The 24,901-nt window shown below is 52.9% G+C and overlaps 1 protein-coding gene across 1 annotated transcript in view; it reads right to left on the reverse strand.

Annotated features, from left to right (window-relative positions):
- ACOT11 (acyl-CoA thioesterase 11) overlaps positions 1–24,490 on the reverse strand; it is a gene marked incomplete at both ends in the record, with an annotated part of 42,930 nt that extends 18,440 nt beyond the window's left edge. Inside the window, 2 exons of the mRNA XM_081226600.1 lie at positions 580–784; positions 24,458–24,490. Coding sequence (XP_081082726.1) covers positions 580–784; positions 24,458–24,490 — 238 coding nt within the window. The remainder of the gene's footprint in view (positions 1–579; positions 785–24,457) is intronic.
- Between the last annotated feature and the right edge of the window lie 411 nt (positions 24,491–24,901).

The following is a 24,901-nucleotide window of genomic DNA, read 5'->3' on the forward strand; positions in this document are numbered from 1 at the left end:
TGCCTGAGTCATTCTTTCTCTGAGGACTGTGCTCCCAGGCCTGAGTCCTTCTAGAATCCCTTCTCTGCCCCCAGGGCTGGGTCAGAGCCTCTGGTCTGTTCTCCCAGAGCCCTGCTTCCACCTCCCTTTCCCAGCTCACATCAGGCAGTGCCGGGGGGCAGTCAGTCTCCTGTCTGGCCCCCCCATCAGACTGTGAACTCCCTGTGGGCTGGAGAATACTGGGGCACCAAAAGGCAACGAAAGGAGCTCAATCCAGCTCCACTCAACTCTACTCAATGCCACAGGCTTTGCTCACAGCCAGTCTCGGAGCAGCCACATTGAAGGCCGCGCTGTGTCAGAGCAGGGACTTTAGGTTATAGTACTCAGACCTCTGGGGGCCTCCGGGCAAGAGGCTGGGCCCGAGCAGAGCATGGAGAACTTGAAGAGGGCATCGCAGGCAGGTGGAGCAGCCTGAGCAAAGGCTGGGATAAGGGAGGAGGGTGGCTCTCGGGGACGGCAACCGTCTCTGAAAACTGGGGCCTCTCCTCTGGGTGTGTGGTGCCGGGGCTGGGAGGGCAGCGGTGCCGGGCGCGGCCTCACCGGACAGGCAGGCGGTGGTGTCAATCCACTTGAGCAGCTGCCCGACGCTCAGCTCGCCGTGCTGGTTGGTGTGGCAGGGCAGCACCAGCTGGCTCATCTGCACCTCCGTGGGGTTCCGGTAGCCCTCGTCCTCTGCCATGGTGCTGTCCTCCGTGCGTGAGGCCGACTTCCGGGATGCACGGTTGGAGAACACGGAGGCCAGGCCCTGGGGAACAGACGAGGCAGTCAGCTCACAGCAGGGTCTCCCAGATCTGCCAGTCCCTGAGACCCCAGGGCCACCCACCATAAGACCCCAACTCCAAGAGTGGCCACAACCTTCCAGCCCAGGGTCTCAGACCCCCAGGGGCTCTCTGGATGCCCTTATGCCCAGCTTCCTTTTGGCCAACAATTCCGTGTTAACATAACCTTGGACCCGAAGGAGGGGGCTGGGAGAGAGGGATGCAGCAGAGAATTAATTCAGCTGATGGGCCAGCTTATTCAAGTTTTGCCTCAGATTCTCCTTCATTCTGGAAGATTCTCCCTCACTCTTCAGGGAGGCCTAGTGAGCCCTACAGCAGTCAAGCCTGGGGATTTGCTCCTATTTCATCCTATAAGAGCCCCTTCTTTGGACCTCTCATTCTTCAGATGACCTCAGTAGCAGCATCTCTGCTGGGTGCTCATCCGTCATCAGCTCTACTGACTGGGAGGGCTCTGGGCGGTCACAGACCAGCTGGCTGATCCAGACCAGGGCTGGAACAGCTGCCAGCTGGAGAACCAGCAGAGAAAGTCCTCAAACTCATGAGTTAGAGGAGGAGTCTCTGCCCAGGGCCCAGCTTGTCTCACTGGCCAGGCAGCAGAGGTGGGGCGTGCCTAGCAGTGCCCTGATGAGGTGGGATGAGGAAGGGGAGTCAAACTGCCATCCTTTCTCTCATGACACTGTGAACAGAGGTGGGGACACCTGCCTGCATGAAAAAAATGACAGGAGGGACAGGCATAGGGGTTCCAATTTTCATGGCCAATGCCAATTGTGGTGATGATAAGTCACTGCTAACATTTATACAGTGCTTATTAAGTATCAGATACTCATCTAAGCACTTTACAAGTACTAATTCAAACTTTATCCATACAACAAACCTCTGAAAGAGGTACATTATTATCCTCATTTCAAAGATGAGGAAACTGGGACTTCCCTGGCGGTCCAGTGGTTAAGACTTCACCTTCCAATGCAGGGGGTGTGGGTTCAATCCCTGGTCGGGGTGCAGGGGGGGAACCTCGTGGCCAAAAAACCAAAACATAAAACAGAAGCAATATTGTAACAAATTCAATAATTTAAAAAAAAATAGATGAGGAAACTGAAGCCCAAGTAAGTGCCAAGCCCAGCTGTGACCCACAGAGTCTGAGGTCCTACCCATCACACTACACTGCCTGCAGAACCTCCTGGGGCCCGAGATGAGGTATCTAGGGCCCTGGATGCGGATTCAGCAGCAAAGAGTGCTATGACCCGATGCTGACCCTGCCACTGCTGCAGGATGGGGGCAGTGACGGCTCGGGGCAAGGATGGATCTCATTCTGGGAGTCTATACCCTTCGGATAACTCCCTTCACAAGGATCCCGTAGCTAATTCAGTAAATTCAAAACACACAGAGTTAACTTGTTTAGGTCACTGACCCCCTAAGAGGCAGAACTGGGATTTGAACCAAGCCAGTCTGACCCAGAACAGCCTGTGGGTTCCCAGCCAGGCAGCTCATTCCCAAGAGTCCCTGGGTACCAAGCTCAGTGCTAGGGACCAAAAGGAGAGAGAGGAGGGCAGCTGTGCCAGGAACTCGCAGCCTGGGCGGGGGCCTGCGGGTGACAGGCTGCCAGGCTGTTGCAGGCAGCTCCCAGGCCACTGCAGTCCAAGCATCAGGACCCATCACCATGGTAACCACTGCCAAGGCATTTCCGGCCGGGTGTGCATTGGGGGCCTGCTTGGATGTGGATGCGGGTGGCTGGCTTTCTGGGTGTGGGAGACGGTAGAGGAAGGAGGCAGGCAGACTCCGTTCACCCACACTTTTCCCAACCCCTCCCATGGCTAGAGGTTCTGGGCAGAACATTCCAGAAAGAAGCCCTGGAGAAAGCTAGGGCAATGGGGGAGGCAAGATGCAGAGGGTAAGGGGGCAGAAGAAAAGCAGAGCATGTGGAGTTTCTGGGCGGTTCTCTATGTGCACACAGGGAAGCCCCCCCCCAGCACAATGTCCCTGCTTTATAAGCCTCTTCTCCTCTACTGCCTCACTGGATCCTCATGAGGCAGGCAGAGGGTGAAAACCATTTACCCCATTTTACAGATGAGGAAAGTGAGGATGGAAAAAGCCCTAGACCAGCAGTCAGGACATCTGAATTCCAATCCTCTCTGCTTCCCACCTAGCCAATACCCACTCCTACCAGCCTCCTATTCCCTGTTGTGCAAAACAGAAGTCCCATCCATTGGAGTCTACATGCCTGGAGGCAGGATCTTTGCCTTACCCATTTGTTCATTCATTCATTCACTCATTCATTCACCAAGCACCTCCTCTGTATTGGACCCTCCCCCAAACACTGAGCATATAAGAGAAATTGGGCCAATCCTTTGCGAAGCTCCTACTCTAGTGCTCATGCTTAGAAGTACCTGGCACAGGGACTTCCCTGGTGGTGCCATGGTTAAGAATCCACCTGCCAATGCAGGGGACACGGGTTCGATCCCTGGTCTGGGAAGATCCCACATGCCGCGGAGCAACTAAGCCCGTGCGCCACAAATACTGAGCCCGCGCTCTAGAGCCCGTGAGCCACAACCACTGAGCCCACGTGCTGCAACTACTGAAGTCCGCGTGCCTAGAGCCCATGCTCCACAACAAGAGAAGCCACAGCAATAAGAAGCCCACGCACCGCAACAAAGTGTAGCCCCCGCTCACTGCAACTAGAGAAAGCCCGCGCGCAGCAGTGAAGACACAACGCAGCCAAAAATCAATCAATAAATAAATTAAATTTAAAAAAAAGAAGTACCTGGCACACAGTAGGACCTCATCAAAGGTTTGTAAAGGAATGTCTAGAGGCAGACTTGAGTTCAAATCCTAGCCCTGCTCCTCTGGTGCTATGTGATCCTGAGCAAGCCCATCCCCTCCTGAACCTCATCTGTCACTCACCAGGCAGAGGCAGGGGGAAACTGCCAGTCCTCAAGATATCCCACCCTTGATTCCAGGATTCTGGGATCTAATCCTGCAGGGCCCTGGCATGGCCAGCTGAGCTTTCCAATGAGGAAGCTAAGGAGTCCGGTTACCTGTCAGGCAGGAAATACTGTACTCTGAGCAGGGCTGAGCTCCCACCCCACTCCTCCCCCCAGGCAAGCTAAGGAACAAGCCCCACTGTGCTGTGCTCCCACTTCCCTCAAAGAGAGGAGTGCAGAGCCCCTGGGCTGGAGCATGCGCAGGGAGGCGAAGCACAGCCTCTCACACTCCAACTCCTTCCTTGGGCTCCAAGGCAGTCTGCCACGTCAGGGCAGGCAAGGCCAGACCTCCTTCTAATCCCATGGTGGGCAGGCATCCAGCCCGGGAGGCAGGGGCGTGTGTGGCCCAGGCAGTGTTTTGCCAATAAGGCCCCAGAGCCGAGCCATTCCTCTCAGGGCCAGTCACGGGGAGACCAGAGGCCCTGCTCAGAGTTAGGGCCTGGGGCGGCCAGGCAGGCTGAGCCAAGACAGCTGACAGGGAGGACAGAGCCTGCGCGAAGGTGGAGAGGGCATCTAAGGGCCAGGGACATGCGCTCTCCGACGGTAGCCATGCCAGGCGCTGGCTTCCAGCCGCAACAGACCCGGCCAGATTTGACAATCCCAGACTAGGCCCCAGCTGGCTACACTGTGGTCTCTGTGTCCCTTCTCCTCAGCCAGAGTCGTGTAACAGAACTGCTGGGTCAGAGCAAGAAAGGCCACTTTGCTCAATCCCTTCACACCTGGGGAAACTGAGGCACATAGAGGGAAAGGCTGGTCTTGGTAAAGCCCCCTAGGCCAGGGCTCCTTCTGGGCAATTTCACAACAGGCCCACACTACAGACTTCATCTGGATTTCCTCCCTCCCCCAAGTAGCCAAGTCTCAGTGACCCAACCTCCTTAAACTCTCAGTCTAGCCCCCCTGACCTGATGTGCTCAGGCCCCCGCACTGCTCACTCACTGGGTTATTTCCACAGCCAGTCCACAGGCCTCCAGTAGCTCCCCACCTCCTTCCAGGCCTCTATGCAACACCGGAAGGGTCTTTCCAAAACCCAAAGCCACAAGCTAGACAACCACAACCTACAGCGTCCTGCCTTGCAGGGAGGCTAGACCCAGTCCTTGCAACTGGGACTTGGTTCTGTGCCTTAGGACCACACAGACTTTTCTGAAGGGCAAGCCTGAGCAGGCATCTCTCCTGCTCAAGACTCCTCGATGGCTTCCTACCGCTCTCAGGATCGAGGCCCTACTCTGTAGCTGCTGCCACTGTCCCTGCAGCTGCTCTCCCAGCTTCAGACCATGCTCGGTTCCTCAGAGCACGCTCTCACCTCACCTCCGTTCCTCTGCCACATGGGCACTGCCTCTGCCTAGGATCCCTTCACCTGCGCTACCTGCCGAGTGACTGCTTCCTCCTCCTCCCTCTTCAGCACCTCCCCCCCGCCTTTTCCCCAGGGAGACCTAGGGCCTCCCTGGCCCCCACAGCCGTACTGTCTCCACACAGCACTGACCGAGCTGTGCAGTCACTGATTCAGAGCCGCCTGCCCCAGCAGACAGGCATTCCCACAGGACAGGGATGGAGACAGGCCTGGCACAGAGCAGGTGCCAAATAAACGCCTATGGGAGAGGAAAAGGGTGATGACAAGGGCGGCCTAGGAGCTGAGACTTGATGACGAGGACCATCTGAGGTACAGGGAGGACTGCAGAACAGCAGAAAGGAGAAGCAGGAACAGCGGGGACTCCAGTGACAGGAGTGGCCGGGGCAAAGGGAAGCAGGTGGGGAAAGTACTAGGTACCTGTTTGGGTACAGACAGAGGGAGGGGCTAAGGAGTCCCCAGAAACCACAGAAGACCCCTGGAGAAGGGCGTGGCCTGCAATGATTAGCGGGAAAATGTAGAGACCAGCCAGCAGAGACATCTTAGTGCCTTCAAGAACCATCTTGAAGGACTTCCCTGGTGGCGCAGTGGTTAAGAACCACCTGCCAATGCAGGGGGCACGGGTTCGAGCCCAGGTCTGGGAAGATCCCACATGCCATAGAGCAACTAAGCCCGTGTGTCACAACTACCGAGCCTGCGCTCTAGAGCCCATGAGCCACAACTATTGAGCCCACACACCGCAACTACTGAAGCCCGCACGCCTAGAGCCTGTGCTCCACAACGAGAGAAGCCACCGCAATGAGAAGCCCGCACACCACAACAAAGAGTAGGTCCCGCTCACTACAACTAGAGAAAGCCCGCACACAGCAACAAAGACCCAAAGCAACCAAAAAAATAAAAAAAAGAATCATCTCAAAGAGCAGGCCTAGAGCAGAAGAGGCCTACCTACCCTGGAGGGGAGGAGCTGGCCTGGGTGACCGCTCAGCTCACCCACCATGACACGGGGCTGCCCTTGGGCATCAGCCTGGCCTGGACTCAAGTCCGGTTCCATAACTAACTTGTGTGACTTCAGGCAGGCTGCTCAGCCTACCTCTGTGGACTACCTACACTTCCCTCAACTGTAAAAATGGGATTATAATACCTACATCCAGGGTCATCATGGGGTGAACTTAAACAAGATCAAATGTTCAAAGCTCCTAGCACACGCCTGCCACGTGGCTAACATTTATTGAGCACTTAGGTTAGCATTATAAACTGAGTTTGGGCTTCCTACAGCAATATAGCTGGGAGACACCTAAACAGAGCTCAAACCAGACTGTCTACATAGTACTTTCTCATGTATGAGTTCACCAGAAGCTCATGGCAACCCCATGAGGAGGCAAGACGGGTAGCCGGTTTGAGAGGTTCTGTGAGAACTCAGAAAGCCAGTAATAGTGGAGCAGGGATTCAAGTGCAGGGTGCAAGACCCCGCACGGCCCTGCCCCCGCCCCACTCTCCAGCCCAGCCTCTCCCCAGGGGGTGGGGACTGGAAGGCAGGCAGGCAGCAGGGAGAAGTGCCTTGGCCCACTGCCAGCCAGGCCTCATGAAAACCAGGCACTCCTGCAGTGTGAGGGAGCTGCCTCAGCCGGTCCCCTGTCCCCACAAAGGTGGTTCCAGGCTCTCAGAGCGACCAGCCACCTCCCAGTGGTTTTCCCACCAGCAAGGCAGGAGCATCTGTCAACCTCCTAAACACCCCTTCAAGTCTATTCCCTGTCTTCTTCCCAAAAAAGGCTCTGAGGCAGCCTGCACATGCACACAGACTGCACACACACACACACACACACACACATACGGCTCCATAATGCAAACAGAGCTAAGGAACAAAATAAGGGAGGAGCAATTATGTTAGGAATCCAGGTGCACAAAGATGCTGCCATAGAGAACTGCATTTGGCCTTGAGATTCCCAGTAGACAAGGCTATAAAGGACAGTAGTGAGAACCAAACTCTCGGGTAAAAAGAGGATCCACTCATCTGTGACACCAGCTTGAGGACTGGGAGGACATCGGTGGCCTGTTCCATAGGCTTTTGATAGTCATACATATCAGATCATACCTTCATTCTAGAAGATAAATAATGGTCTCCAGTGCCTTATGCACACATCCTCATTTTACTTCTAGCTACAGGGTGTGTTGGCACTTGACATTTTTCAAGATTTGGGGGTGAGGAAGGTAGAGAATTAAACCATTATTTTTTACTAAGCACCTCCTATATGCCATTCATTTGGTTAGCACTTATTGAACACCTACTATGTACCAAGTTCTACGCTAGGAGCTTCCATATGTATTATTTCAGTAATTCTCATATCTATCCTACAACGCACTGTTATTCTACCCATTTTACTGATGAGGAAACCAAGGCTGAGAGCCAGTTCATTGCTTCTGAACACCTGAGAAGTGACAGAGTTTAAGACAATCCCAGGGCAGTTCCCTGGCCTAGTGGTTAGGATTCTGGGCTTTCACTGCCGTCACCCGGGTTCAATCCCTGGTCAGGAACTGAGATTCTGCAAGCCATGCAGCACAACCCAAAACAAACAAACAAACAAACAATCCCAGACATACCAGCCAAAGCCCACATTTATATCTCTAAAGCACTTCCATAGGCCTTGGAGATGGAGAAGATGGAAGAAGTTCTTCCATCTGAAACTCAGAGAGGGGACGCAAACTACCCCACGTCATACAGCAGGTCAGTGACGGAGGAGAGAACAGAAGACAGTGCCCTGAGTCCCCACCCAGAGCTCACAGCCTGGGGTAGGCTGCTCAGGCGGTGGGCACTCCCCTCCTGACAGCCAGCTCTTGTGCTCTCCCAGTGTGGACAGAGGGGGATGGGAGGGTCTCCAACCTTCTCATCTTGCCCCTGACCCTAAATCTGTCAAAGAAGGGAAGTGGGGTTGGGGGCATAATTGAAATTCTGAGCTAAGCCTGCCTCCTTTGGAGGTAGAGCTTCATGAGGCATTTCCAGTTCAGTGCCTTCCTATAAAAGTGAATATAAGTGGAATTGGTATCAGCTCATCACCCCCAGGAGATGTTGGATGAGTTATTTTACCTTTCTGTGCCTCAGTTTCCTCGTATGTCAAATGGAGCATTTGACTAGAGAGTCTCCAAGACTCTTTTCAACCATGAAAGTGTTTGGCTTATGGGAGGACTTCCTTGACAAGACCCACGAGGCCCCCGGCAGATCGCCGGCCGCGCCTCCAGTCTTGATCACACCCGTACCGCCAGCCACACTGGCCATCTCTCAGTTCCTCATACCCATGAGGCCACTGCCCACTTCTGGACTCTTCTCACAGCGTCCCCTCTGCCTGGAGCACTCTTCCCTCTCCTCTCCACCTCCGTAAGACCTTCTCATCCCTCAGCTCCATTCTCTCTCCCCCCATCCTCATGCTCCTGGCCCCGTGGGCCTCTGCTCTAAATGCTCTCCACTGTGATAACGTTCATTTAATTGTAGGAGTATTTGGTGGACATCGATGTGAAGATCCACCAGGTAGGAGCCCTCTCTCTCTACACCTGGTGTCCACCGGGCCCAGCACGGAGACTGGCTCACCATGGACCAAATGAGTGAGTTTGTTCAGAGGGTCTCCAATTCCCACTGATGTCACCCTATGTAGGCAGGGAGAATACAGGCCATGAGGTCAGGAGAAGTTCTCCACTAGAGGCCCTGCCCCCTCACCCCATTCTATTTTTTTTTTCTTTTTTTGGCCACACTGCAAGGCATGTGGGACCTTAGTTCCCCGACCAGGGATCGAACCCGTGCCCCCTGCAGTGGATGCACGGAGTCAACCACTGGACCACCAGAGAAGTCCTTTTTCTCTCTCTCTTTTTTCCCCCCTTCACCCCATTCTAGAACAGAGAGTCTGAACATCACCTGCCTCCATCCACTCCCCAAGGGTAAAAATAGCTTGTCTGAAATCTGATACCTACCCTCAGCTGGGTCATCTGGAGAATTCCTCCTGCCCCACTGAAGAGCCAGCCAGGGGCCAGAGAGGGCAGGGAGGGCATTTCCTGAATGCTTAACCATTCCTATCTCATCTGATACACAGGAAACATTTGAGGTGTTATCATTGGCAAGGTACACAGGGGACCCAGAGAAGTCCCAAGTCCAAGGTCCCCCAGCTCTAAACCACAGAGCCAGGGCTTAAGTGCAGGCCTCCTGCCTCTATCTACAAGGTAGCTCTTGCCTCATCACCACAAGACTGAAAAGGGCTTAGAGATTGAATACAACTGCCTGCTGGTATGGATGGGGAAACTGAGGCAGTGGGTGCCGTCTGTCCAAGGTCTTAAGTGAAAGGGCCTGAAGTGGGGCAGACCTTGAGTAAGTAATTGAGAAGGTGAGGACAATCCCCATCCCATCTCCATCCAAGACTAGTGAGGGTTAAAGGAGATCCCGAAACTGAGGGCACCCGACTAACTGTGAAGTGCTGCCAGATGTGAGGGAGGCTGGAGATGACAAAGCAGTTGGGCAGGACCAGACTTATCTTTTCCCCAGCAGCCTTCTCACTCCTGGAAACCAGAATGTGGAGATGGGAGGAAATGTATGGAAAGTGCCTTGTAAACCACAGTGGCTCAGCCCTCCTTTTATTCCAGCACTTCTTGAGTCTGCGAAGGGCCTGCCCACAGGGACAGGACAGCCCGAGTGGATCCCCACCCGCACAGAGCAAGACAGGGGTTACCTGGGAGACACTGCTACACAGAGCGGGCGCAGCAGGGGCCTGAAAACAAGGCAGAAACTGCAGGGACTGGCTGCGTGGGACTGGGGTTCAAAGTAGCCTCATCGTCAGTTCTGCTTCTCTGCATTGTTTGGGCACTGTCCCCACAGAGTGTTGCAGAACTATGACCGATGGGACGTGAGCAAGTTTTTAAATGTCTCTGGCCCCAGCTTCCTCGTTTATAAAATTGAAAGGGTAGGTATGCAGGTGAGAATGAAAACAATCGTGCTCCCTTGTTTAATTATTTAATATGTGCCAGGTGTGGTGCTAAGCATTTTCTGTGCCTTTTCTCTTTCAATCCTCACACAGCCCTGATAGTCAAATGTTGTTATTATTCTCATTTTACAGATGGGAAAACGGAGGCTCAGAAAGGGTACGGTGCATGCGCGTGTGCGCACACACACATACACACACACACACACATACACACACACACACACAGCCAGTAAAGGGCAGAGTTGGGACTTGAACCCAAGTCTGTTTAACTCAAGGGCTGAGTCTGCTTGGGTACTTTGCTGCAACTGCCTCTCTCTTGTCTGACAGGCAGGATAGTTATTGCTGCATCTCAGGCATTAGTGCCAGGCACAGGCCCTTCCTTACCCACACATGCCAGGCAGGGCCCTCAGGGAAGCTCTCTTCCCCATCGACCCTCACATCCTCTGCAGGAAACAGTGATGGTATCAGGAGCTCCTCCCAGCACAGTCCAGGGTCCAGGCCCTTGTCCTACTGGATGCTCAAGGCCAGCAGCCTGTGAGGGAGTGAGGTGCCACCACCAGTGCAGAAACTGCAAGCTGTCTGTCAGCTGAATACTGTACTTTCTAAATCCTTAACTTTGGGGAGTGGGAGGAAACCTCATGGACAGCTAGATAGGCCCCTCTCAGACGCAGGCATGTCCAGCTACCCCTGCCCCTCCACCACTGACAGCTGCCTCCCTGCAGCTTCCTTCCTTGGAGCTGTTTGCCACCTCTCACCCCCTACCTCCAGCAGACCCCAGAAAGGGGCAGGAGGGGTCTGCACACAGGCAGTCTGACCCCAAGTGTGACTGGCCCCTCAGGCAAGCCTGGCCCCTCAGGCAAGCCCCTCTGATAGTATCCAGCATGGAACCCACATTCACGGGGAAACGCCACCACGCGAGCCCCTGGCAGTGGGGTGAGCCCTTCAGGATATGTGAAGAATAGGGCCAGCCTCTCTCTTCATCAGAGCCCTCCATGCCCTGCCTGCCAGACTGCCAAGGCTGCTGCCTGACACCGCATCTGAGTCACCGTGGCAACGGGTGGCCAGGCGATGGGCCAGGTCCGGCCATCCTGCAAGCAAGTCCATTTACCTTGGAGCTGGAAACAGTTACAGGGACCATTTGTCCCCTCCAGGAGAGCACAGGGGAGAGGGAGAGAGAAAGAGAAGAAGGGAGGGGGGAGGAGAGAGGGGTTACAGAGAGAGAAAGAGGGAAAGAAGGGAGAGAGAAAGGGAATAGAAAAACCATGAGGTCAAAGAATAGACGCTGGTAGGGAACAGAGCAAGTGGAAGAGAGGACACACACACACACACACACACACACACACACACACACACCAGAGAGAGAAGTGAGGGAGGCAGGAAAGGGGCCCCCTCCCAAACTCCCCCACTGATCACATTCCTCAGGCTGGAGCTGCTCTCAGCCCTTTGGGATTCTGGCCACAGCTGGGCCTTCCTGCCCCAGGAAGCTGGCAGCCCCGTGGCCCCTTGGAGGCCCCAGTCGCTGCTCCAGTCCCTGCAGTCCCCTCCACTGAGGGATGGTGTCTGCCCTCCCCAGCAGGTGGGGCCCCTGCCCCAACCCCTCAGGCAGCACCTACAGGCTCAGTCCCCTGCTTGGTCCCCACACTCCCCCAAGGTCCCAGCTGGTCACCGGTCAACAGTTCTCTCGTCCTCTCGCCCAGCTCCCGTCCCCTCATACAACACACCAACTTCTTTCCTCCAAAGTGTTCAAGAAATAATTCCTAAGCAGAGCAGAGTGTTGAGAGTGGGTGTGACTTCACCCACAGAACGCATTCCCTTACTCCGCAGGAAGAGTGGGCCTCAGGAGGCCCAGCAAGGGGACACCAAGCCTCGAGGGGCTGCTTCTAAGGCCCCGAGTCGCCAGGTGGAAGGCTGGGACCCAGAGCTGGGCCTGGCCTGCTCCCTGGCAGGGGCTGCTGAGTTGAGCAGATGCACCAGTGGTTCTCTGCTGGGCACTCACCATGTTCCAGGGCCTTCCTAGGCCTCAAGCTCTCTGGCTGCAAGGTGGCCTTATCATTCCTGCCCTAGTCCCACTCCCACCCCCATATGCCCTAAACTGTCTCAGAGGAATCTGAGCCCACAAGAAAGGCTTGTTGAAGAGGTGATGAGCAGGGCAGACAGAGAAGAAAGAAAAACAGGAAGGCACAGGGGGCTGGCAAGTGGGACACAGCCTGCATTGGAATCCTGGCACCACCTCTGTCTCCCTGGATAAACTTAGTCACTTACTTGAGCCACTCTGAACCTCACTTTCCACATTTGTAACATGGGAATAATAATATCGTAGTGAGTATTCAATGAGATTATATACAAAGTGCTTAGACCAGGATCTGACCTATAGAAAATGCTTGAAAAGTGTCAGCTCTCCATGTTGTTAAAAAGCCAAGGCATGGGGACTTCCCTGGTGGTCCAGTGGGTAAGTCTCCACGCTCCCAATGGAGGGGGCCTGGGTTCAATCCCTGGTTGGGGAACTAGATCCCGCATGCATGCCGCAACTAAGAGTTGCATGCGGCAACAAAGAAGCCCGCGTGCCGCAACTAAGAAGCCCGCGTGCTGCAACTAAGAAGTCCACATGCTGCAACTAAAAGGTCCTGCATGCTGCAACAAAGATCCCGCGTGCTGCAGCTAAGACCCAGTGCAACCTAAATAAATAAAAATAAATCTTTAAAAAAAGAAAAAACAGATGAGGCATTTATATCATTCTTTTAGATTCCATACAATACATAAATAGACTCGTAGACATAGAAAACAAACTAATGGTTACCAAAGGGGAAAAGGTGGGAGAGGGAGGGATAACTTAGGAATTTGGGTTGAACAGATACATACTACTATATATAAAATAGATAAACAACAAGGACCTACTATATAGCACAGGGAACTATATTCAATATCTTGTGATAACCTATAATGGAAAAGAATCTAAAAGAATACATATATATATATATATATATATATACACACACACAAGAATACATATATATATATATATCACTGAGTCACTTTACTATACACCTGAAACTAACACAACATTGTAAATCAACTATACTTCAATTAAAAAAAAAAAAGCCAAGGCATTGTTGAAGGATACAGGAAATCGTCCTAACCAGGAAGGTCCTGCACTGGTCCCTGGGGTAAGAGATCCCCGCCGCGACTGGCCAGGCAGCACTGGCAGAGCCCACGCCAAGCTTGAGGACGAGTACCCAGGCTTCGGGTAGACAAGAGAGCTGCAGGAAGCTCCCAGTGGTGGCAGACAGGCCTTTCTACCCAGTTCCAGGACAGACACTTCCAGGTAAACATGCCAACTGGCTACCACCAGGGCTTCATTTCATCCATGGATCAAGATGTTGAACAGGCTGGAGTCTGTGGTACTCCAAGGAGGCCTCCCACGGATGATCACTCACAGTCTAGCCAGACTCAGCAACTTCTCATCTCCCTGGCCCCTGAAAGGCTCAAGATGTCTCACTAAGGAAATGGCTTCTTGGTATAGAAGGCAGTGATCGCAAGAAACCAGCTCGGGTTCACAGGGAACAAGGCATTCCAGGCACAAGGGAAGAGCTCACTGGGGCAGGAATAGACATATTTTGCGTTTGCACAGATCCAGAACACTATGGGTGCTCAGTAGACATGAGTTAAATTGAACCTGGGAGCTGTCTCCCACGGAGTCCCACATTTGTCTGCTCTGTTCAACTTTTGGTCAAAGGGCTTGAATGAAGACACACCTGGTCATGGATGGCCACCTGAAAGGTTGTAACTTTTTTTTTTTTTTTTTTTTTTGCGGTACGTGGGCCTCTCACTGTTGTGGCCTCTCCCGTAGCGGAGCACAGGCTCCGGACGCACAGGCTCAGCGGCCATGGCTTATGGGCCCAGCCGCTCCGCGGCATGTGGGATCTTCCCGGACCGGGGCACGAACCCGTGTCCCCTGCATCGGCAGGAGGACTCTCAACCACTGCGCCACCAGGGAAGCCCAAGGTTGTAACTTTTAAACATAAAACCAAGCAGATGAAAATGAACATGATTCACACTGTCAGGCTGCATTTAAGTTTTTCTGTTGCCATCACTTTGTCCTATGCTATATGTGTGCTGGCGTGGCTCTAGCTTAATGGTTGTTTATACAAAAATGGCCTCATGGTTTTCCCTAACCACAAGCACAACAGTGGCAACTCCTGCTGCATCCAAAGGGGGCCCTGTGGTTGCTGAAGGCCTCTGCGGAGGTGAGCGGTGGGGGCAGGAGTGATTGGGTGGCAGGGAAGAGACAGCCTCTAGCTGAGGCACAGCAGGCAGTGTGAGGCCCAGCTCTGTAAGGGGGAGACAGAGGGGACAGAGAGTGGCACAGGACGGACAGCCAGGCAGTAGTGGGGACAGCGAGGGGGTCAGGCTACTTGTGGCTTGGGTGACAGCCCTCTGACTGCAAATGTGAGGGCTGGCGGGGTCAGAGGACAGGAGGGTCCTGGTAAGGAATAAAACCAAGACCAAACAGGAGTGGACAAGGTTAGAAAGAGGCTTATTCTGGCCGGGGATCAACATCAACATTTTTAAAGACCCAGACTCTCCACTCATGAATAGACAATAAACAAAGGAACGAGATTGTTTTAGAGTGAAAAGTACTATAAGAAGAAAAACAGTGGCACTATTCACAATAGCCAAGACATGGAAGCAACCTAAATGTCCATCGACAGAGGAACGGATAAAGATGTGGTACTGTGCTCGCTTCAGCAGCACATATACTAAAACTGGAATGATACAGAGAAAATTAGCATGGTCCCTGCGCGAGGATGACATGCAAATGCGTGAAGCGTTCCATATTTTTCCAACAAAACATTGTGAAGCAACTATACTCCAATAAAAATTAATTTTAAAAAAAGAAGATATGGTACATATATACAATGGAATGTTAGCCATAAAAAGGAAAAAAAGAATGCCATTTGCAGCAACATGGATGGACCTAGAGATTATCATACTAAGTGAAGTAAGTCAGACAGAGAAGGACAAATATCATATGATGTCACTTATATGTAGAATCTAAAAAAAAAAAAAATGATACAAATGAACTTATTTACAAAACAGAAATAGACTCACGGACATAGAAAACAAACCTATGGTTACCAACAGGGATGGGGGAGGCGGTGGGGATAAACTAGCAGTTTGGGATTAACATATACACACTACTATATATAAAATAAACAACAAGGTCCTACTGTATAGCACAGGGAATTAAATTAATATCTTGTAATAATTTATAACGGAAAAGAATCTGAAAAAGAATATATATATATGTATAACAATCCCGTTGCTGTACACTTGAAAGTAACACAACATTGTAAATTAACTATACTTCAATTTAAAAGAATTTTTTAGAAAGAAGAAAAACAGCATATGTGATAGAGACAGGAGGTGGTGGACCTGAAGGAACTAATTTAGGTTGAGTAATCAAGGAGACTCGTGGCCACGATCTGAATGAATGACAAGCAGGAGAGATTGGGCAAGGTTCTGGGGGCACAGAGTCCCAGGCAGGGGAGCAGAGGGTGCAAAGAGTGCAAGGAGGAACGGGAACAAGCTTGGCTGCCAGAGGAACAGCAGGATGGCCAGAGTAGCCAGGGCAGTGTCAGGGAGAAGGGAAGAGACCGGGAAGAGTCCTATGTCACCCAAGGCCTAAGGTCTCAGTGGAGTTTGGATTTTACTCAAGGTGTGATGGGAAAAACTGAAGTCTATGAGTGGGGAGAGAGTGATCTGACCTGCATTTTAAGATCACTCTGTGGGGGACTTCCCTGGTGGTGCAGTGGTTAAGAATCCACCTGCCAATGCAGGGGACACGGGTTCGAGCCCTGGTCCGGGAAAATCTTACATGCCGCGGAGCAACTAAGCCCGTGCACCACAACTACTGATCCTGCGCTCTAGAGCCCTGCAAGCCACAACTACTGAGCCTGCACCCCTGGAGCCCATGCTCCGCGACAAGAGAAGCCACAGCAATGCGAAGCCCATGCACCGCAACAAAGAGTAACCCCCGCTCGCTGCAACTAGAGAAAGCCCGCACGCAGCAACGAAGACCCAACACAGTCAAAAAATAAATAGAATTAGTAATATAAATAAATAAATAAAATATCTTTAAAAAATAAAAAAGATCACTCTGCTGTTGTGTGGGGGCGGATTGCAGGGTGAGAGAGAAGCAGCGAGACTCCTCCGTAGGCCCCTGCAGTCTGAAGAGAGATGATGGACCCAGGAGTATGGGAGGTGGAGCCAGCACAACGTGCTGAAGGCTTCCACGTGTGAGAGTGAGAGAACAGGAGGTCGTGGGGAGGATCCAGACTTTGGACAAATGGTTGGTAGATGGTGGTGATGGTTACTGAGTTGGGAGAGACCAGGGGAGAAATAAGTAGGGGTGGATTCAAAATTTTTTGAGATCCTATGAAACACTTAAAGAAAGATGTCAAGGAGGATGAATGTTCAAGTTTGGAGTCTGCTGGAGAAGAGGCTGCAACTGGGGACATGAGAATACTTGGGCTTTTAAGATCCACAGGATTCTGCAACCGTGTTCAGTCAAGGGTGGCTGCCAATTCTTTCCTACTCCTCCCTAGATCCCAGGTTGGGTCTAATCCCCTCCTCTTGAATCTGGATCCCCCTTAGTGACATTTCAACTGGTGACTTCTTTTTTTTAATATGTGTTGGGACTTCGTTGCTACGTGTGGGCTTTCTTCTAGTTGCAGCAAGCAGGAGCTACTCTTCGTTGCGGTGTGCGGGCTTATTGCGGTGTCTTCTCTTGTTGTGGAGCATGGGCTCTAGACATGCGGGCTTCAGTAGTTGCAGCACCCTGGGCTTAGAGCACACGGGCTTCAGTAGTTGTGGCACACAGGCTTAGTTGCTCCATGGCATGTGGGATCTTCCCGGACCAGGGATCGAACTTGTGTCCCCTGCATTGGCAGGCGGATTCTTAACCACTGTGCCACCAGGGAAGTCCTTAACTGTTGACTTCTAAGACCAGATCATGAGAAGCCTGGCAGCTTCCACCCAGGCCTCTTGGAACTCTTGCTCTGGTGGAGCCCACTGCCAGGTGGGAAGTCTGACTTCCCACTGAGAACTTCATATGGAAAAGGCCCCATGTGGCTGCTCAGAATGACAGTCCCAGCTAGAATCAACCTTCCGACCATTCCCACCAAGGGGCCAAATACCAGTGAAGCCATGGTGGCCTCCATAGTCCAGCCCATCCACTGGCTGAACACCACCAAGTAACCTCCATCAACACCACATAGAGCAGAAGAGTCACCCAGCCAAGCCCTGCCCAAATCCCTGACCCACAAAAATCTCAAGATAAAATAAAACGGTTCTTGTTTTAAGCCACTAAGTTTGGGGTTAGTTTGTCACACAGTCATAGTAATAGAACAGATATCATCCAAGGAGAGAGCAAAAGAGGTCGGCTGGGAAGGAGGAGCCTGCAAGGGAGCCAGAGAAGGAGCCCTGAGGTGGGAGGAGCACCAGGTCTGGGAGGATCTGCAGGAGGAGGGGCGCCTGCGGGTCCAGGGTCAGAGAAGCTCTAAGGGGGCGAGAGGAAGGGCGAGAGAAGAGCCCATTAGAGTGTATCAGGAAAAGGATGAGAGGAAAGAAGTGGAAGCAGGGACCACAGAAAACTCTTTCAGATTCTTGTGGGAATGGAGAGCAAAGAAACAAGGGAGTATCTGGGAGGGGACATGGGGACAAGGGAGGGGTTCTGTTTGCCTAGAAGCAGGAGAACAAAGAGCTCATTTGTCTGCTAATGGTACAGAGCCAGTTGTGTGCCTGAGAGCCGCCTACAGCACGGGGACTGCCCAAGAATTGCTTTCCCAGAAGCTCAGAAAATCCCCTTTTAGAAATCTATGGCTGCCATTTACTGTGCACCTACTATGTACCAGGCCTAGTTCTTGGGGGTCCTTTAATTCTCAAGTCTGCCCTGAAGCAGGAGCCCTCATTTTATGGTTGAGGAAAAGGAAACTCAGGGAACAGGGAAAGATCCACTCAAAGAAACATGACCAGTAAAAGGCAGAGCAGAGACTGGACGTGGGCTCTTCTGACTCCAGAGCCTGGCAGGGGTGCTGCAGGGGGACCAGTCCTGGAGGGAGATCAGATCCTGCAGCCCACGGGACTTATGAGACAGAACCTGGCACTTGGGAGACCCTCCATCGGTTTCCTCCCTGCTCTCCTGCCTTCCAGGTGATACGGAGAAAGAGTTGGAGGGGAGTGGTCCCTGGCCAGTCCATCCCCCACTGGGCTGTGGGGATCTCACCACCTCCCACCATCTCCATCCCCCCATGCCTCTGCAGAGGGCCTAGCAGGCTCAGAAGTGCCTCCCTGAGAACCAGTCTGAGCAGGGGTGAGACAAACCTTCTCTTAGTCTTGCAGCCTGAAAGCTCTACTTTTATCTTCCAAAGTAAGGGCAGGCGGGTGGGGACCAGGTAATCTCAGTCCCAAGAGGCCCTCAGGGTAGGGGTGGAGGAAGCAATGCTGTACTTGCCCCTTCCCTTGCCCCAAAGTCATTCAGTCGTTGGGCCCCTTCCTCTCCCCAGGCCCATGTGTCCCACGTACCCCACTGCTCTCAAAGCCTGTAGGCAGGCCGTCCAATCTCTAGGTAAATGCATCATGACACTAACCTCCTTGGCACAAAGCAGGCTCAAATGACAGGGACCATTATTACCCCCCTGTCCACGTGTTTCGGATGAGGAAACTGAGGCTGGGAAAAGGTAGTCGCTAGGCACTAGCCCAGAACGAGCTGGAGCCTTCTGACTCCAGACCACCATCCCTCCCACAGCTCTGGGGGCAGTATCCCCAGAGAAGGAGAGGAACTGGGTCTTTCCACACCCTCCCTAAGGGATCAAATGGAAATTGAGACTCACCTGGTTTGGCTCAGCCCTGGAGTATGCTGGAAATCTGAGGCTGCTTTAGGAAGACTTGAAGGCCACTCCCCTTCCAGATGTCTGACCGGATTCCAGGCCTGGGAACAGGGCCACACCTGGCTGGGCCGCACCCCCAGGGAGGATCACAGCCTGTTCTAGAGGTGGAGTTCAGCATTGCCACCAGCACTGAGCATCCCATTCCAAATGATGGGCCTCCGTGTGGCACCACAGAGGTGCTGCCAGCCAGCCCGCTGACTCCCTGGACTTCTGAACAACCAGACAAGGTAAAGCACATACAACCACTTTCTAGACTGTAAAGTGGGTGTACATATGAGGAGATAAACTCCTTGAAAACAGGAGCCAGGCCCATGTCTCTCTAGAGTCCCAGGGCCTCACTATTTTTTTTCCCAGCTCTATTGAGATATGGTTGACAAATAAAAGTTGTACACATTCAGGTTGCAAAACACAACGTTTTGATATACGTATATATCATGAAATGATTACCATAATCAAGCTAATCAACACATCCATCACCTCCCAGTTACCCTTTTTTGGGGAGAGTGGTGAGGATGCTTGAGATCCACATTCTTAGCAAATTTCCAGTACATAAGACATTATTGTTAACTACAGTCACCATGCTGTATTTTAGGTCTCCGGAACTTATTCATCTTATAACTGAAAGTTTGTACCCTTTGACCAACATCTCCCCTTTCCCACCCCCCATCACCCCACTATACTTTTTTGAGCACCTACTATGTTCCAGGCATTTCTATACATTATATAATGGCTTCGTATCCATAACACCATTTAATCCTCACCAAACCCTGTGAGGGACAACTATCCCTCTTGCACAGAAAAGGGAACTGAAACCGGGCTATCTGAGGGCCACGTTGCTCTGGTTGGTAGAGCTGGGATTTTGCTTTTCTCACTACCACAGTTCTTTCTGCTCATTCACTAGGCTTCCTCTCCAAAAGAGGTGCTTAATACTTAATGTCTACTGCCATTAATTAATTAATGTCTGATTTGCTGAGAGAAGGTTATTACTATTGAAGAAGGCCCAGGCAGGATACATGTGTTACATGGGCAAGGGGGCCGGGGAGAGACACCTCAAGGGGTTACTGCCAAATGCTCTCCCTCTTCCTTGCGGAAAGAGCTTTTCCCACATCTCACACACAGGTGCCTCTGCCGGAACCATGCTTCCTAACCTGGAAAAGTTTTCAAGGCTGAGCTACCCCATCACCTCTTCCAGGGAGACTGCCCTGTCCCCTAGGCTAGGAGGGGCCACCTCTGGACTTCCCTCTGTCACAGCCTGGCCACACTGTGCTCTCACCACTGGCTTTTACCACTCTCTGTCTCCCCACCACCTTGGGGGAACCTGAGGACAGGTCCAGTCTGACTCATCCCTGTGTCCCCAAAATGCCAGACTCTGGTCCTTTCCATCACTGCCCTTGTGCTACCTCCTACCCACAAGGAGGCTGCTTCTAGGAGTGGCAGGAACACACAGGTCTGCAGCCAGGGAGCTGGCAGAGGACCCAGCCGGCAGCACCATCTGTCCCTGGAGGCACAGGACAGAGCAGGCACAAGGCAGAGGTGTCAGTTCCTCGGCTCAGCCAGGTCAGCCCAGGACAAGGCCCAGCTGTAGCTTAGGGTCAGACGAGACTTCAAATTCTCTAACTAGCTCAAAGTGACTCAGTGCCAGAACCTTGGTTTTCTTAGCTGTAAAGCTAGCTGGATACCAGCAGCCTTGCAGAGCTGTTGGGAAGTTTAAACACACATGACACTCTGTAGGTGCTCAACAAAAAGCTGGCATTTACCATCTCATCTGACCCACTGACCCTATCGTTAACCCACTGAGGAAACTGAAGTCCAGATGAGACGGAAATAAAAGAACCAACATTTAATGTGGCCAGTTATGTGCCAGGATCTACACTCCTCCAATGTCTTTAACAAGATCTGCAGGAACAGACTTCGTTCACAGATGAGGAAACAGGTCTACAGGGAGTGAAGTGTGTGAGTGTCTCTAAGGCAGTTATCTGGACTCTTACCACTGTCCCACTCGGACCCACCTGGACCAGGCACAGGTGAAGGGCAGGGGTGCAGCCTCCCCTAGGCCCTAGGAGGTAGAGGCAGGAGGTCAGCCCTGAATCTGCATTGTCAGTGTGTGAAGGTGGGCAGAGGAGGCTGGCATGGGGTGAGTCTGGGTGTGAGATCGAGGCCACTTTCTCGGTGGCCAAGACAAGGGCTGGAAAAGGGGTCCCAACCTAGCAGGTAGGGGTTCCGAGTCTCTCACCAGTGGTACAAGCCCAGGCACATCCTCTCACTTCTCTGTGCCTTGTCTGCACCAGGGCGCTGATCCTATGGCCCACCTCCCTATTGTGAGGGGTCAGAGGTGGATGGGAAAGCAGTGGGGACCTTCATGGCGCTGGAGGAGAGGAACTCTAATGATGTGTTCTCCCGGGTTGCTGAGCTCAGTGTGCAGGGACCGCACACCTTGGCACCAAGACTGGGGACCAGAGAGTCCCCAAAGAGTGCACAGTTTGGTGGGCAGAGCAATAGGGCCCACAGCACTCCAAACCCCAAACCCTGCCTCCGGGGTCCAGGCCCCCAGCCTGCAGCACGTTGTAGCCGTGTCTCAGCCCCTTCCAGCTGCTCTGCCCTCACTCTCCATCCCAAGCCACGCCAGCCTTCGCTCGGCAGCTCAGATGCACCAAGCTCCCCCAACCTCGGAGCCCATAAATGAATACTATTCCCTCTGCCTGGAACGCTCTTCCCCCATCTCCTCCCATGGCTGTCTCCTTCTCAGCCGCTGGGTCTCTGCTCAGTTGTCACCTGGTCACAGAGCTCTCTTGTGACCTCTCTCATTATTCTCTAATAGTTCTCTGTTCTCCAGACAGCCTGAGTTTAATCTCAGCAGTGCCACTTACTAGCTGTGTGACCTTGGGCAAGTTACTTAACCTCTCTGTCTCGGTTTCATCTTTAATATGGGCATGGCACCACTATCTACTTCACAGAGTTGTTATAAGGAATATATGAATTAATGCATGCTTGGCACATAGCTAGCATTTATATGACATTTGTTATTACTATTCACAGCTCTTATCACAGATTTTCATTGTATGTTTCTTTGACTACCTTTTCACTGTGTCTCCCTCATTAGCTGTCAGCTCCACACAATAGCCTGGGCTCATCACAGAGTACTCAGCGCTGACACAGGCTAATCCCTGTAGAGGGAACAACTGAGGCCAGTATAACATCCCGAGGAAGCACCATTAATTCTGGGAGCAGCAGGATGGGGGTTTGAAGGGGAATGATGGCTGAGCCAGGTTTGGAAGGATGAAGATGAGTCCTCCAGACTAAGAACACCAAGGCTATCTGCCCATGGCTGAGACTGGGGCTCAAATGTGGCTCCCAAATAGGCTGAAGCTAAGTGTCTGAGTCCCATCTCCTCCTCCAGGAAGCCTTCTGGGACCCCTTCAGCCCCCTCTGAGCTCCCATGGCCGCTCATTTGTCCACAAGTTTTTGTGCTCCTGCTACATGTGAGGCACATTATTTTACGTCTAGGGGTCTCCCTTCCTCCACCACACAGCAGGGTCCTTGAGGGAGCTGGGCCCCTACTTTTCACTGTCAGGACCAGCCTCAAGGTGGTGCACAAACCCTTCACAAACATCCAGACCCCCAGGATGTCAAGGATGATGGGGACCTCAGAGAACAACCAGGGAGGGGGAGCGCCTGGCCCAAGGTTACATGTCAACGATGGGGTGAAGATGAGATTCTAATCCAGAGGTAGGCAAATGGTATGCCCTAAGCCTCCCCACACTCTGAACTAGACCTTGACTGAGGCTGGCGCTGGGGGCTGGGGAGCAGCACCTCCAGCTGTCCTCGGGTTCAAGGTGAAGCAGGGGGATGGCCACAGGGGGTCAGGAACGACGTGTAAGTCTGTGGGTGTGTGAACATGTGCACAGATGCTCACGTCTGTTTCTGACCTTCAGCCACCCTGTTGGCAGCACTACCCGGTGCAGAGCTTCTCAGGGGGAACTGGGACAAACAGCTCCATCCTCATTCCCAGAGTAAATGAAGTTCCTGGGCCCCCTTGGGAGCTGCCTGGACCAGGCTAGAACTCAGGCAGAGGTTCCCAGCCTCCCAGCCTCCCACAGGGTACCAGCCCAGGAGTGCGGGACTCAGACTGACATCTTGCGTGGGGAAGGAGAAGGGTCTCCACTGAGAGAAACAGGACAGGTGACCCTTCCAGCACCACCACACAGGCACTCAATGCTCCGCCAACCTCCCCCCCCCACCCCAGCCTGGCAGGAGGCTCACCATCTCATTCATTCACTCACATGTGCCGGGTGCTTGCTGGGTTACCCAGTGATGGGTGAAAGCAAGAACCATCCGACTCCAAAATGCTCACTGTCTGCAGTGCCATGGGATACTGACAAGGGCCCCCAAACCCTATAAAGCAGGGTATGTGGGTTATCTGAGGCCCTCCTTTAACCCGGTTTTCTTTGTCCCCAGTGAAGAGTTTGGTGGGTGGGTTTGCTTGCTTTTCATTAACAGCAGCTTCCTGTATTCCAGGGGAATTTGGAGAATTCAGGAGGAAACAAGGGGAGCCCAAGGAGATCTGCCATGCAGGCAATGAACCAAAGGTGGTGATCAAGGCCAGTTATACAGATAGAGGGAGGGGGTGGAGAAGAGATGTCTTTATTTGTCCCTGCCCCTTTTAAAAGGCTTTTCCCAAAAATGTCTTCAGAGGATGGTAGCTCTACACCCAGCATAGCACGTCTGCCAGTCTGTCCCGAACGCTTCTCCATTCCCCAGATCAAAGGCTCCCAAGAGGGACCGCTGAGCACTTGGGTCTGTCTGGTGACTCAGCATCTAATCTCAGCTCCAAAGTCCCTGTTAGGAGGTTTCAGGGAAACGTTCTCTGCGAGGTCACCTTGCAGAACATCTTTCCAACAGCCCTCATTTGGTCCTGCACGTGCTCTCCCAAAGAGGTCATTGTCCCCAAGAACCCTGGCTTCAGCCTGTCACGCTCACTCACACGCACACCCCTAGCCTGTATCTTCTAGCAGCTCTGTGGCCCTCAAGCCCTGAACTCTAAGAGTTAAGCGCTACAGAGCCACAGAGCTCAGCCGTCAGGCAGAAACCGGCACAGAACTCCATGGGGAGAGACACACACCCCCAGAATAGAATTCCAGACGCAAAGAACTTGCCGAAGATGATTCCACTCAACATAGCCAGCCCTCCTAATGGCCCCTGGGGCTTGTTTGGGGATTGTTGCTTATAATAAACCAGCCCAGGAGTTCTGTGATTTCTCCTTGCAAAGACAGCTAGAAAATGGCCCATGGAAAATGAGAGAGAAGATGTAGGACTTCTGACTTAAAATGGAAACTTCAGTTCTCTTTCGGGATCCCCAGCCTCCAGTCCCCTCCCCTCTGCCCCCAACCCGCCCCCAGCCCACCCTCCATACCCTTCGCAGGTGATTTCCAACATTCTGGATCATCGTTGCCGACACCCCGCTAGCTGTTCGCACCCTCCTCGGAGAGACACTGGTCACCTGAGCGACAGCCCGGCTCCAGCTCCAAATGAAGCCGGCCCGCCTCTCCTCACACTCCTCCTCCCCGGCTCCCGCCCCTCCTGAGCCAGCGGTTATCAGTTATCACCGTGTCCCGGCCTTTCCTCAGACTGCCCTCGGGGGCCCCCCTTCCCCTAGAGCCCCGCACGGAGGCTCCGTGCCAGCCCGCCTGCCTGCCCAGTGCAGAGCACAGAGGGAGGTTGCCAGCTGAGCCACAGCCACGTCAGGGGGCCCTATGCCCACCCACTGCGCACCCAGCCGGACACTCACTGCACCTCCAACCACAGCCAAACTTCGTCACCCCCACTTCCAGCCCCTGACATCCTCCCCACAGGGACT

Source organism: Mesoplodon bidens (assembly GCF_964165515.1).
Source record: "Mesoplodon bidens genome assembly, chromosome: 2".
Lineage (NCBI taxonomy): Eukaryota > Metazoa > Chordata > Mammalia > Artiodactyla > Ziphiidae > Mesoplodon > Mesoplodon bidens.